Below are 13,992 nucleotides of genomic sequence, written 5' to 3'. Positions count from 1 at the left end.
CTTATGTAGATGGCGAAGGTCCCAGCAGAGGGGGTAGCTCCATAACGAGGCCTCTCTAACAGTTGTTTCTACGCTTTCCTTCGCAAAGTGATTGGCCGAATCGTAGGATGCCCAAACTGCTTCCTATTTTGGTGCATCTTGAACCCTCGGCTATATTTATGTATTCCTTTCAATTTCCAGTGTCATTTAGCACATATTACATACAACAATCTTAGGAAATTTTGCCCGGGCTCGTGTGGATCTCACGAAATAATGAAGACCTATGCGTCAGATGGTTTTGAACACAGCTGTGTTGGCTCATGGCTGTGTTGAGATCTCCAGTTTTGAACACAGCTGTGTTGGCTCATGGCTGTGTTGAGATCTCTAGTGTCTTAAAATCCATGGTTTTTGTGTCCCTAGCAAACCTCAGGAGGTAAGAATAGCATCATCCAGTCTTAAAAGTGGAGACAAGTTCTTCAGCTAAAATGCAAGGAAATGGTTGTTTCATTTATTGTCTTTCTGCAAGTTTATTGGAAGAGCATCATTACAGTTTAATTGCGTAAACAATGGGCACTGGAATCCGAACATTTGCGGTGTGCTTGAACCCATGTCTTGGTGCCCTGGAAAATGACTGGGAACCATCAAGAATGCTCTCCTTCAGGAACAGAACTGTATGAAAATGCCTTTGAACCCCAGAAAAATAGGAAGATTTAGAAAGCAAATCACTGGCAACTAGCAAGACAACTGACAGACTATGAACTATACAAGACAGAGATGAGAGGATTTCAACCATATGGAGTATTATTCAACGGACTATAATGCCATCATTGGCACTTTAAGGTGCAAAGCAATGATGTTCCCTAACAATGGCAAGTGATGATCATGTCAACAAGGCTTAGGTGGTGGCATGCTAAGAAAATCCCCCCTCATTAAATTTACTCATTCAGTTAACCCATACAGCATGAATACAGTTTGATAAGTTGACCATATGTGAAGGGTAAGAATGATAAGAAGGAAAGTGAACAAAGAATACCCAGATTGAGTTCAACCATCAGTCGGAGAAAGAAAGGATGTTATTCGGTCAAACCAATACAATATCCAAGGTCACAGTATCATGTTGCGAAATATGTAGCAGATGCGACAATGTTATGCTACCAAACCAGAAAACAAGTCGTGATGATATCAGGAAGGTAGGATGCCCATATCAGTCACCAACAAAAAGTAATCCAAACAGTCATTTAGGCTGCACAAGGTAGGAAGCCCATATTGCATCTGCTGGTTTTGGAGGTTGAACCCAGTGTCCTGGTATACGGCTGCACCAAAGCATGGCAAAAGAAAAAGATAGGTGAGTTTATCAATGTTGTAATCTGATGAAATGTGAAAAATAGATGAAGTAATGCAGCATTTAATATGACAACTGAGGTTGAGAATACTTCACATCTTCAGCAATCATGAGATGATGCATAACATTATGGTGTATGAATTGCAAGGACAAAAGGGAACTTAAGAAAAAGATGTCAATACTGTAATCCAACTACAAGCATTACTTTAGAAATCATAGTATCATACCTTAGATGTCAAATGCAAGCGTTACTAAGGACATCATACAAGCGTTACTTTCATTACAGAATGGAGGGAGCAATTTTCTGAACAAACTGGGAGATACATAACTTAATTGTAGGCATTTTGTCTACTTATTGTAATTGAGTTGAAGGGCATGCTCTAAATGATCCGAGAGCCTAATGGACAAGACACTGGCATTACTTACTGAAGATTTACTGACAAACTAGGGTAAAATGCCAAAAGTTTTATAAAACTCGAGAATCATGATGATTTGTTAATCCTATTGGGTGACCGTACCTTGTGCTGTTGGCAAAAATCAAGATTCGCCTGAACTTCTTGCAATACACTGTACTGGAAATGGAACACTAATAACCTTAATAACAGAGCGTGATGTGCTTAGCAAACAAAACAAAAAAAAAAGTGCTGGATCTGCTCAAAAACGATTTCACCTAAATTAATGAACCTCTGGTTGGTTCACACTTTCTTACTTGGACTTTTAGTATGTGATTCATACTAAAACTTCAACCAGCATGTTCACAGGTAACCCAGCGGAACCTACTAAGACGACCCAGAGCTCCCTCTCGCTCTTAGAATTGTACTTTGCAAGTGGATTGCATACACATTTATGTCACGTGACTCATGTCTTCCATATGTCCAAATTTCTCAAGACCATAAAGGGCCAGGACTTTTCTCAGAGGATAGTCTCAATATGATCTTCAAAAATATTGTGTACAATGGCCGCGATAGCCCTTTCTTTTCCCAGTTGGATCTTTCTAAAAGAAACCACCACCCTTGATCTGGGTACTACCTACCCACTCATGAATCACGGTGTTCAGCTGACTCCAGTAATAGAAAACTAATCTCACTATTTGATCGGAAGGATACCAGAAACACCAATATGATAAGCAAGCATTTTGGGGCGAGAAAGAATTAGTGATTCACCTTCCCCCTGGTCCTATATATTGATCCCACATTCTTCTAACCTGCATTCATGAAGAAACTATTTCAGTATAACTGGTTAGCACTCGAGGACTCTGTAAGCAATGGAAATGAAGCGAACATCGGAAATACATATGAACTTCCGATTCTAGACGTAAAGGAGTATCTGGTTAACAGATAGCATATGGCATACATGCAACCAAACCTGGAAAGTTGGAATGGAACTATCATACCAAAGCTTAGCCCTTCAAGTAAAACAGATATGCTGCATGCATAGGCTACCCAATTATAGGACATTTTACGATGTAAATAACCATCTAACCCTACTACAAAGCATAGACATCTAGCCATCAAAATTACCAGCCTCTATGAACTTAAAAACCAGTTGCAATACCTCAACAAGTGTTCCCAAATCCGTATTGCTGCCATGGTAATAGTGATAAAACTCAATTGGTAAACTTGCCACAGAATCATACACCCCACCATGGCTTTGTCCTTCTGATCCTTGATTTCCAGATTCCTTGTCAGTGACCATACCTGAGCCTCTTCTATTTTCACTTTCAGTTGTTTTGTCTTGACCATCCTCATTTCCACCTTCATCACCTGTTACAACTTTTGAGTCAGGCCCACAACCCTGAAAGCTTTTTCTAGATTCCTCAGCAGTTGCAATTGCACCCTTAGCAGCATCTGTATCAGCTGCAACTGTTGCTTGGCGCTCCTCTTCCTCAACTGCAGCTCGAACTCTTTCAAGGAACTTATCATCCTCCTCTGGGAGAAAATGGCCTGCACAATTCCCGAAACAATTGTGATTTAAATTTTAAAAGTGAAGAGAGAATCACCGGACCTGATTGGAACATTGACTTTGTTCTAATGCATGAGCACCTTATTTAACTAAGCAAAGAGAATGACGATGCAAAGAATGGTGTATAAACTCGTATCGAATTTTGTTAAACATGAAACCTTGTTGTCTAAGAAACACAATAACAGCAAATAAATAATAAGACGGAGAACATTCTACAAGGAGGCACAACTAGCTCAGGTTGGCAATCCTGCTCCCTTGAACGAAAACAGCAGTTTCTTTTTGGTTTTACATTTTTTCGAGTAAAATGGCAGAACGATATTACTGAAGCTCCAAAATGGAATATTAAGTTCGTCAGGATGAAGTTGCACGTGTCAGAAACAATTCAACCAAATTGTAATAGGCGAAAAGCATGTGTCTGAAATCTCCCATTTAACTACATCGTTGTAATAGTTAAACAACATAGAAAGTGAGTTTGTGTGAAGCTATGCAAAGCATCAAATGTTTGCACGATCTGGAAAAAAAGATAAGCATATACAAGTACTCTAAGTCATGAAATGGATGAAAATGCACACCTTGTTTTTTCAATTTTTGGATCCTGAGAGACCGCAACTCTTGCAACTTCTCCACAATCAATACAAGCTCAAGCTGAAAGTTGTAGTCGTAGTTATAATTTGGTTTCCCCAAGTGGAAAAATATGAAAAACATAAAAGCAGCAACAGTATTGCACATATGAAGATTTTAACAAACGGATAACCATGTTGTCAATTAAAGGATGCTCAACTGAGCATTTGGAATTGTCCAAGAGACAAATAACAAGCTTAAACCATCTACACCGTCCGAGTGAACTTACTATAGAGTTCACCTCAAACAGAGGTCTTCTAATTAAACCTGTATGTGCTTACACCTCCTCTATTGCTGACTATAATAAGTGGAATGAGGCCACGGTTGGAAGATGCATTTAAGATGTTTCAGAAGGCAACCAGACCATGTCAAGCTTCAGTAACTCTCATGTGTATATCAAGGGGTCATATATTAAACATCAGACTTCAGAAGAATATTAACAGTTGTCTACTACAACAAATCAACTCTAGTAGTGCATTACTGTAATTCTCACCTCAGATTCTAATCTCTTCTTCTCTTCTTTTGCTTTAAGTTTTGCGATTTCTTTCATCTTTTCTACCTGCATTCACATATCCCTCAGGAAATAAAGATAATAATAAATCATGTGCATGCAAAATATAGTTTACCATAAGCTGAAAAACGCCATACCTTGAAAATAAACGACCAACAAATTATTCAGAACAAAGATGGTTTTCAAGAAGAAATGTATCTATCCAGAACTTAAAACCTTAAATCCATTTATATTCTTTGACTTGCCCTTGTCCATCGTCATAACTCGAGAACATTGGAGGGTGCAAATAAAAAATGCACCGAGTTCATCAATTATCAAAAGAAAGTAAAGGATATAACTGGTGACCAGGGGCGACGCCAGTATACAACTGGTGGGGTCAGCTGACCCCATGGACCAAAAATTTTCAGCTACTTTGGTACTGGAAGTTTGGGGAAGTTTCTGGTTGGTTAGTGTATTTGACACCATATCAGCGGTATGAACCCAATCCATGAGAGTTGCACCGAATAATTATTCCTAAGGTCTGGGCTTTCCTGAGTTTTCTCTCCGTCCCTGGCCATTTGGCCATCTCTATCTCTCTCTCTCTCACCGAATAATTATTCCTAAGGTCTGGGCTTTCCTGAGTTTTCTCTCTCTCTCTCTCTCTCTCTCTCTCTCTCTCTCTCTCTCTCTCTCTCTCTCTCTCTCTCTCTCTCTCTCTCTCTCTCTCTCTCTCTCTCTCTCCTAGATGCAACTATTAATTTAGTTTTAAGTTTGAGAAAAATAAGATTGAAGAATTAATACGGGAATTGACAAAAAAAAAAAAAAACGTATCCTTAAGAGTTATATGATTCACTTATGATTCCACGTTTACTTACACTAGGGTGATTAATGTAAAACCATCGTTTGAATTTTAAAGTCATGATTGACCCCATCGTGCATAATTCCTGGAGTCGCCACTGCTGTTGACCAGACCTTTTTGTCGAAGTGTGAACCCCTAAGTTAATTTTGTTAGTAACATTGGTTTCCTCTTCAGCCAACTCTATGCTTGATCTCTCTGTATCAAAGAAAAGAGACCACCCTCCTTTGCTAGCTCATTAATGCTCTATCACCCTCTGTGTTGTTCAAACAAATTCTGTGGGAGATGCTTTTGACCTCCTCAGTCAGTAGAATAAAGCCAAGCACATAATGCTAGTAATGGTCCTGATGCCATCTAAATTGTGGGTGCAATTTCGAACAACCTCTCACTAAAACCAGACCAATTACCAAAATCATCATTTTGATAAATTCCTAGCCACTTGTGTCCCACCAAGTGATGTTTTAAGTATGTTCTTGGCTTACTCGAGATGGATAAACTGCATCAAACTAAATGACATGGAACGGACTGAAAAAGGTGTCACAAAAAAGACAACCTACAATTAATGTTCAACAGTCTTTTTTTTTTTTTTTGCTCGCCAATGTTCAACAGTCTATTAAGGTTTGATTTCCCAGTACTCCAGGAAATTTAGCATAACCAAGTAGCATTGCTTTCAATGACCAAATATACATGTTTAGTACCTTTCGTTTTGCAATATCCTTTGCGATTTCTCTAGCCCTCCATTCGTCAGCTTCTTGATCAGCTTGGTCCAATTGCTCACGTTCCTAAACACAATAGTGATTAAATAGAAGTAAACAACATAATCATCTTCCAGCATCAGATATAATAGATATGTATTTATATAAATACATATAGAGAGAGACCAGATTGAAGATGTAACCACCTTCACAAGCGTTTCTGCAATTCTCTTCCTCTTTCTCTTCCTCCATTGTTTGTTTCTTCTGGACTTCAGCATTTTATTACCTAATTGCACCACTGCAGACTTTTCCTCCCATGGAGTTGTTTCATTCGTGACAACTCTAAATGGCTCAAGTTGAGCTCCTAACTTCAACATTATAGCATTCGCAGCTTGCAACGAAAGTGACTCTTGTGATACCAAGTCCATTCTATTCTCTTCCAAAAACCTAGAAAGCCTCAACATCAAACCATCTTCTTCACCCTCCATGGATCCTTCACAATCTTTGATCCTAATGAATGCCTCTAACTCTTTTTCCCTGTTCAAAATAAACATTTTGAATCACACCCAGTAATCTATACCGCACAAACTTCCGCAACATTAGTGGGTTTCTGTTGCACTAGCAAGCCTTCGGGAGGAACAAAGAAATAGAAGCGAATTAGGATTTTTAAAAAAGTTGACAATTCAGAGGTGGAAGTCAAGATTGATGTTTCTAACAATTTCTAACAATCTCCATTTTTTATGCTTATTGGCTCCTCCGTTGCAATAATTGCTTCTACCATAAGTCCGTTGCAACAAACACCCACAAAATAGAGCTTCCTAAATTATTTTCTTAAAGCTTTTTAACCGGTTTTTGGTTCATAAGCATAAAGAAGGCTAAGTAATTTGACGAAGGTTCAATTTGTCAAAAAAAAATTATTAATATCAACTTTACAATGTCAATTTTGCATTGAAATTTCGAGCAAAGGTACTACTCACATGGATTTTGCAAGTTCAATGGTGTCGCGTAACTCCTTGAGGCGATCACTCACATTTGTGGTTTCCCAAAAGGCACAAGAAGGTGGAGGAGCTGGGGGTAGTATCGGAAACCATGGTTGAGGTAGGGTTGACGTGAACGGACCTGGGTTCGTCTGAGCCATTGGATTCATCGGCGGCATAAAGTTACCAGTCTGCATCATCGCTTTTTCGTCTTCAAGCCCAAGAAAAAGCCGGAAATTGCACCAAGAGCATAAGGTTTTGATCTTAGTTTGGACACAGAGAGAGAGCGGGGGGGGGTGTTAATCTTGGGGAAAACGGGGAAGGCGACTGGCAATCGTTACATACTCGAGTTCCACGTACCCGAGGACGAGGAACCTCAACACGACGTCGAGCGAGTTTCATGAATCCTCGCATCTTGAACGCGGGAGGTTTATCTAAACGACGTCGCGCCGATTTCGTTGCGACTTCGCAATTAGAACATGAGAAGTCTTCCAAAGTCTTGTAATTTAAAAATTGTGAACTGATTGATGGGTTATTTCTTAATCTAAGCCGTTCGAGAATTATATCTCACCAAGACAATATAAGATGTTAAAGATAAAACAAATCTAATGCTGATTAGTACGCCATCGGAGACAATCGGCGTGAAATTTTTGTTAGGAAAATAAAACTGGCCACACTGAATCAAATTCACTCCGAGAGAGAGAGGGGGGTTCCTCGCATCTGAAACAAGGGAGATTACACTAAACGACGTCGTACCTGTTACGTTAAGACTTCGCAGCTTCAAAATGAGAAGTCCTTGAAAGCTTCGTCGTACCGTAATTGGTAAATTGTGAACTCATTTCTGATTTATTTCATGATCGAAACTATTCAAGTTGTAGATCTTGTTAAGATGATAAGCCTTGTTGAATATTATATCAATCACATCCATATAAGTATGTCATCGGAGAAGATCGGAGTGTTTTTTTTTTTTAGGAAAATAGATCTGGTCACACTCGATCAAACCCACTGTGTCATCCGCGAGCGAGAGAGTTTAATCCGTAAATTGTGAACTCATTAGAGGTTTATTTTTTGATCGTAACAGTTGAAGTCGTAGAGCTTGTGAAGAAGATAAACCATGTTAAAGATCGTATTGATTGAATGCTGATTAGTACATTATCGGAGATAATCAGAGTGAATTTGTCTTTATGAAAATAGACTTGGCCACACTGGATCAAACTCATTTTGTTCAGCTGAAGAAGTTACGGAAGGAATTGAAAACAGCCAAAGTCTCTGATAATCGGATCTTCCATTCTTCAGTTTCAACTTTCAACCCTAAAGCTTTCTTTGTTCTTAATCCGTTGATGGTATAGGACCCTTTGCCCTCGCTCTCAATTCCCGCTCTATGCTCGCGCTCTTGCAGATTTTTAATACTAGTTTGCAATGTTTTTGAAAAACTCTTTTAAGCTCGTGCTTCTGCTCACGTGCTCACGCATTATGCGACTTAGGTTGCGAGCACGATTGCACTCAAAACGGAAATTTTCTGAAAGTCTTGATTTTGAAGCAGCTGATATGATGATCTTTATAGATGATGCTGAAAAGTACAGTTCTCAAAAAAATGAAATCGGAGCAGAAATCTCGATATCTCAATTGGAAATCTTCATGTTTTACCTTTCTCATCCTTCTTGTTATAACTTCAATCAGGTTTTTTATTATCGTGATCTTGTTCCAGATCATTCCTGATCTCTGCTGAACCATGGAAGATGTGTCGGGATCTGATTTAACATTCTTGATGAATTAGTTTGTAGTGTAAGAGTTACAAATGATCACAAGATCAAAACCTTCCTTCTTGACTCAAATCTAATAAGAATTGAAGTTACAAAAGGTCGGCTGCAGTGTCGCACTTTTCCAAGTATTTGTATTACAGGAAAATGTTGCAGTGTCCCACTTTTCCAAGAAGTAGTCCAAACTGCAGCAAACTAGCTACTATGAAGGGTTTTCAGACCCCAGTGAATATGTGCTGGTAAATGATTAAATTCAGCTGTTTGCAGAAACTTTAGGTTGGTCAACGCCTATTTTCGAGAAAAATAAAAATAAAAAATCTGTTCCGTTCTCTTCCATTACTCAGTGAAATAGAGTTCATAAGTTTAATAGTAGATGAAATAAGTGAAAATAGCTTAACAATGATGTCTGCACGAGCAATGCAGCGGTTGCGTTGTACTCCACTAGTGAGCTACGCGCGTGGCTGGGAAGGCCTGGCACCTGACGCAATACAATATGAGTTCAAAGCCAAGAGAGTTTCTCTTCTTCTTTTGCATACAATACCCTCATGCCTTACTCCTAACTATGAAATTATATAGCAATTAGCAAAGAAGAAAAAGCAGGAGACAGGGGTCCCTAGCTGGTTGGAAAAAAATATTACAGTATTTAGAGACACCAGAAATGCAAGTTAAGAAAACTTGCCAGGTTCTTTCCTTGTTTCCCACTAGAACTAAAGGCTAACTGTTGGACACGTCCCATTTAAAGATTCCAAAAAATCATGTTTCGTTATTTGTCCAAGATACTCCTCCCACCAAAGCCTATGCATCTCAGAATCAAGTCAACTTGTAATGTGATTTTCAACCAAAGCCCTCAGGGTTACCTTCAGTAGAGAATTAAGTTTATCAGAAACTAAATTAAACTATTCTGTGTTAATTTATGCAAACTTATGCCTTTCTGAAACCAAATAGTTCCACAAAATACCATGTGTTGCAACCATTTCAAAAACAACTTGCCATAGCGATTCAAATAGAGTTGGGGTTCACAGCTCCCATAATCACTTCTGCCGCATAAGGTAACAGCGCAAGTCTAGGACATGAACCAAGAAACAAAGTCGACTTTATTTTCACTCCTAGCACGTCATCCACGCAAAGCCAAAACAATATCAATCTACTTTTTCAAGAACGAGGACAAGGAATTAATTTAACCGTCAGCCCATTTTTCATAGTACACACACAAATTAGTTTTCAACGAATGGATATCCTTCTCCTATGAAAGCCATGCACATCTTGCATGATTAACCATACAAGCCAAACTAAGAAACTCAACACATATAAAAGCAAGATTAGAATGCCATATCAGTCCAAAAAAACTCAATTTATTCCTCTCCTTAGTACTGCTAATATTTGTTGCTGGTTGTGATGCCGGGAGAATTGCAATCTATTGGAGTCAAAATGGAAATGAGTGGACCCTGGCACTGATCTGTGCCACGGGGAACTACAATTTTGTGGAACATAGCTTTTCTAGTGTAAATACCAGTATACAGCAGCGAGAAAGAAGTTTGTGGAATGTATATTCAATAATATTCAGCCACCAAATAACGTCCTACTTATATCTAGGGTACATGAGTTCTATATTTACATAAGAGCCCCTAAACTATTGCAAGAAATACAATAAGAGTACACTATTTTCCACACTCCCCCTCAAACTGAGGCTGATTCACGAGCATCAGTTTGTCACCAAGATATTCATGTCAAGCCCCCGAGTCATTGCCTTGGTAAAAATATCAGTAAGTTGGTGTTCAGAGGCAACATGGGGTAGTGTAATCTCACCATCCAAATATTTGTCACGGATAAAATGGCAATCTACTTCCATGTGCTTCGTACGCTCATGAAATACCATATTGGACGCGGTACGGATAGCACTGATATTATCTCCAAAGAGTGGTGTCGGAGACTGAATAGGGACACCTAATTCTCGCATAAGACCCCGAAGCCAGGTGATCTCACTACATGATGAGGACATTGCTCTATACTCTGCTTCAGCAGGAGACTTAAAAACGGTGTGTTGTTTCTTACATTTCCATGAGAAAAGCGAATCGCCAAGAAATACACACCAACTTGTGGGGGAGCGACGAGTAGTAGGGCACCCAGCCCAATCAGCATCAGCATAGGCTTGCAATTCCGTAGAGGATTGAGAGGGAAAGAATAATCCTCTTGAAACAGTGCTTTGAAGATATCAAACAATTCGATGAACAGCATTAAGATGAACATGACACGGATGAGCAACAAATTGACTGACAATATGTACTGCATAAGAGATATCCGGTCAAGTCATAGTAGGGTAGATAAGGCGACCAACAAGCTGACGATAATAAGTCGGATCAGGAAGCTTATTACCATTGTATTGTTTATACTTAACATTCATCTCCATAGGAGTGTCCACGCATTTTTCATCAGTCAAATGAGCCAATGATAAATCTTGCAGGTTATTGCAATCCATACAGCAATGAGTGCACAAATGACAAAACTAAGCCCTGATACAAAGCCATGCCAAGCTAAAGGAATTAGAGTGATGCTATCAATAAGAGGTGGGAGCCGGGAGCTATTACCTTACTTCTTCTGAGGATGCTAGGCAAGTTGCAACTTACCTTTGGAACAACTTCCTTGGATGAACATTGTCCTCTCGCCCACTTGGCAATGTTGTTTTGGGTGGAATTGACTTCAGTATAGAAACAGGTATGAACCAACACTGTGATGAACTCCCTGACGTACCTTTTCTGTTAAATAGCAACCGGGAAGAAATTTATGTAGCTGCAGACTGCAGCCCCTGAATGTCCTTTCCCTGATTGGGGTTGCCCTTAAGACCAATCCTTTTTAGTATCTTGGGGTTCAATTCCACAATTCCCCTACTTGCCAGTACTCTTTTGGACATTTTGATAATCATGAAGATGCTTGGAAGCAGTGGCCTTTTAGGATATACCAGCCAAGAAAATCTTCTTGTGCTTACCTGCGGCGTCTATAGCAGCCGGAAGTGGATTTTTTCCTGCCTCTCATCTCACTTCAAAAGTGCTCCCAGCTATTAAAGGTTCTGCCAAATGTTTAGGTGTGTTGCTGACATGCTGTGGTCCAAGTACTGTATCAAACTGGATATCAAACTGTATACAGATCTTTTCCTACGAGAGCAACTTCTAGTAGTCTAAACTGTTCTCTGTATGCTGCTTCTGAATAAGTTGTTTGTTACTGAATTTCGACTCAATTTCCCTATATAGGTTGCATATGCAACTCTCTATAATCCATTTGCAACCCGCTAAACCATGCACCTTTTTTTTTTTTTTTGTAAGTGCGAGATTTTATTAAGCTTAACCAAAAGAATCGAAGTCTAGGGATGAGATTCCGTACAACAACCAACAAATACAACTGTAAAACTGCCAACAAATGAAACTTGTATAGGAAAGAAAATTCTATCAGACAAGCCCCCTTGTCTGGACAGAGCTTTGTTCTTTAGAGATTGCTTCACATTCCTCCTTGAGCAAAGAAAGTCTCTAACATCACCTGCAATGCTTTTTATCACCAGATCCTATCCTTTAGCTTTCCCCTGGAAAAACAGACAATTTCTCTCCCTTCAAAGGCCATACACAGTAGCAGCCAAGGAACACTTGAGACTAATACATCTCAAACTTTTGCCTTTCACATGCGTACAGTACCATTCAATAACCTCCTCCAAAGTATCAGGCATATCTCGAATCATGTTCTTGCTTACCAACTTATGTCATACTCCCGTTGAGAATGAACAGTCAAAAAATAGGTGCTGGTGTGTTTCATATTCATAACTACAGAAACTGCAGGTTCCATGTAGTTGCATTCCCCAACTCTGCAATCTATCCTTTGTGCTAAGTGTTTGATGAACAGCAAGCCATAAGATAAAGGACCATCTAGGCACAGTGTTACCACTCCAAATGATCTTGTGATAAGCCACGCACCTTATTATTAAGAGCACAGAACGGTGACCCACATTGGAGGACCACCTCCATTTCCTATTTGCAAAAGTTGTCAATCCAATTCAGATGGTTTTGATAAATTTTGGATCAATTAAACTTAATAAATGAATCATATTTAGTTACTAGATGAAACAATGTGTTGCCAGGTTTTTTAACCATGACCGACGAGTCAAATTTCTCTTGCGTAGTTTAGTGTGTTATTCCCTGGTTGTGGAGTTCCTTGCATATTGTTCCGGTTTGGGGGGTTGTCCAAGCCAGTTTACACACACCTAAACTAATCACTTCCCCATTCCGATCATAGCCATATCATCCGCGCCGAGACTAAGAAATTCACAAGAAATTACATTCTGTGCTCCTCTAGTGGTTAATTTCTACATGTACATAGGCAGTAATGCAACATTTCGGACCGAAGCTATGTCGTGATTGAAGTTAAAGTCTTGCCACCCGTGGATAGTGCTATGAGTAAAAAGGCGATGGAGACTCGAATATGCGTCTTCTCCAACCAGGTCCTGAGTTTTCACCACCAAACCAGCCTTGCTGCCTGATTCGTTTTTCGTCTTAGTTTGGACACACACACAGAGAGAGAGAGAGGGGGTAGTATCGGAAACCATGGTTGAGGTAGGGTTGATGTGAACGGGCCTGGGTTCATCTGAGACATTGGATTCATAGGCGGCATAGAGTTACCAGTCTGCAACATCGCTTTTTCGTCTTCAAGCCCAAGAAAAAGCCGGAAATTGCACCAAGAGCATAGGGTTTTGATCTTAGTTTGGACACAGAGAAGGGGGGGGGGCTTAATCTTGGGGAAAACGGAGACGACGACCGGGCAATCGTTACATACTCGAGTTCCACAGAAGCGAGGTACCTCAACAGGATGTCGAACGAGTTTCACGAATCCTCGCATCTTGAACACGGGAGGTTTATCTAAACGACGTCGCGCCGATTTCGTTGCGACTTCGCAATTAGAACATGAGAAGTCTTCCAAAGCCTTGTAATTTGAAAATTGTGAACTGATTGATGAGTTATTTCTTAATCTAAACCGTTCGAGTTGTATATCTCTCCAAGAAAATACAAAATACCAAAGATAAAACAAATCTAATGCTGATTAGTACGCCATCGGAGACAATCGGTTTGAAATTTTTGTTAGGAAAATAAAATTGGCCACACTGGATCAAGTTCAATCCGAGTGCGAGAGAGAGGGTCCTCGCATCTGAAACAAGGGAGATTACAGTAAACGATGTCGTATCTGTTACGTTAAGACTTCGCATTTTCAAAATGAGAAGTCCTTCAAAGCTTCGTCATACCGTAATTGATAAATTGTGAACTCATTTCTGATTGA

General features: G+C 39.6%; 1 protein-coding gene, 1 non-coding gene and 1 pseudogene across 3 annotated transcripts; 2 read left to right on the top strand and 1 right to left on the bottom strand.

Moving 5' to 3' along the window:
- The first annotated feature begins 10 nt into the window (after positions 1 to 10).
- On the top strand, positions 11 to 160 carry LOC131334979 (small nucleolar RNA snoR145). The gene has a single exon (XR_009202375.1). It is a non-coding gene; the product is annotated as a small nucleolar RNA snoR145 (small nucleolar RNA).
- An 838-nt stretch (positions 161 to 998) lies between these two features.
- Positions 999 to 7,297, bottom strand: LOC131334625 (U11/U12 small nuclear ribonucleoprotein 59 kDa protein-like). 2 transcript variants are annotated; one of them, XM_058369747.1, is made up of 8 exons: positions 6,923 to 7,297; positions 6,152 to 6,482; positions 5,949 to 6,032; positions 4,398 to 4,463; positions 3,856 to 3,928; positions 2,876 to 3,264; positions 2,485 to 2,525; positions 999 to 1,292 (listed from the first exon to the last, which is right to left on the bottom strand). In XM_058369747.1, the coding sequence occupies exons 1-8, from the start codon at positions 7,120 to 7,122 to the stop codon at positions 1,214 to 1,216; spliced, it is 1,263 nt and encodes a 420-aa protein (XP_058225730.1). In that variant the 5' UTR covers positions 7,123 to 7,297; the 3' UTR covers positions 999 to 1,213. The 2 variants fall into 2 exon arrangements, with proteins under 2 accessions (XP_058225730.1, XP_058225731.1); XM_058369748.1 differs by having other exon boundaries at positions 6,152 to 6,572; positions 6,923 to 7,061.
- Positions 7,298 to 10,216: 2,919 nt separating this feature from the next.
- Positions 10,217 to 11,885, top strand: LOC131334624 (acidic endochitinase-like; annotated as a pseudogene).
- Positions 11,886 to 13,992: the final 2,107 nt, after the last annotated feature.

The sequence above is a fragment of the Rhododendron vialii genome, chromosome 7a (assembly GCF_030253575.1).
Source record: "Rhododendron vialii isolate Sample 1 chromosome 7a, ASM3025357v1".
Lineage (NCBI taxonomy): Eukaryota > Viridiplantae > Streptophyta > Magnoliopsida > Ericales > Ericaceae > Rhododendron > Rhododendron vialii.
The sequence above is the reverse complement of the archived record's forward strand: the minus strand, read 5'-3'. Positions and strand labels throughout refer to the sequence as shown.

What these genes read in the sequence shown, in the direction of transcription:
- LOC131334625 (XM_058369747.1), bottom strand. Translation starts at nt 7,122, where the DNA reads ATGATGCAGACTGGTAACTTTATGCCGCCGATGAATCCAATGGCTCAG. An exon ending in ATTGAACTTGCAAAATCCAT is followed by an intron (nt 6,483 to 6,922) that starts GTGAGTAGTACC and finishes TATTTTGAACAG; the next exon opens with GGAAAAAGAGTTAGAGGCAT. An exon ending in CCAAAAATTGAAAAAACAAG is followed by an intron (nt 3,265 to 3,855) that starts GTGTGCATTTTC and finishes GGAATTGTGCAG; the next exon opens with GCCATTTTCTCCCAGAGGAG.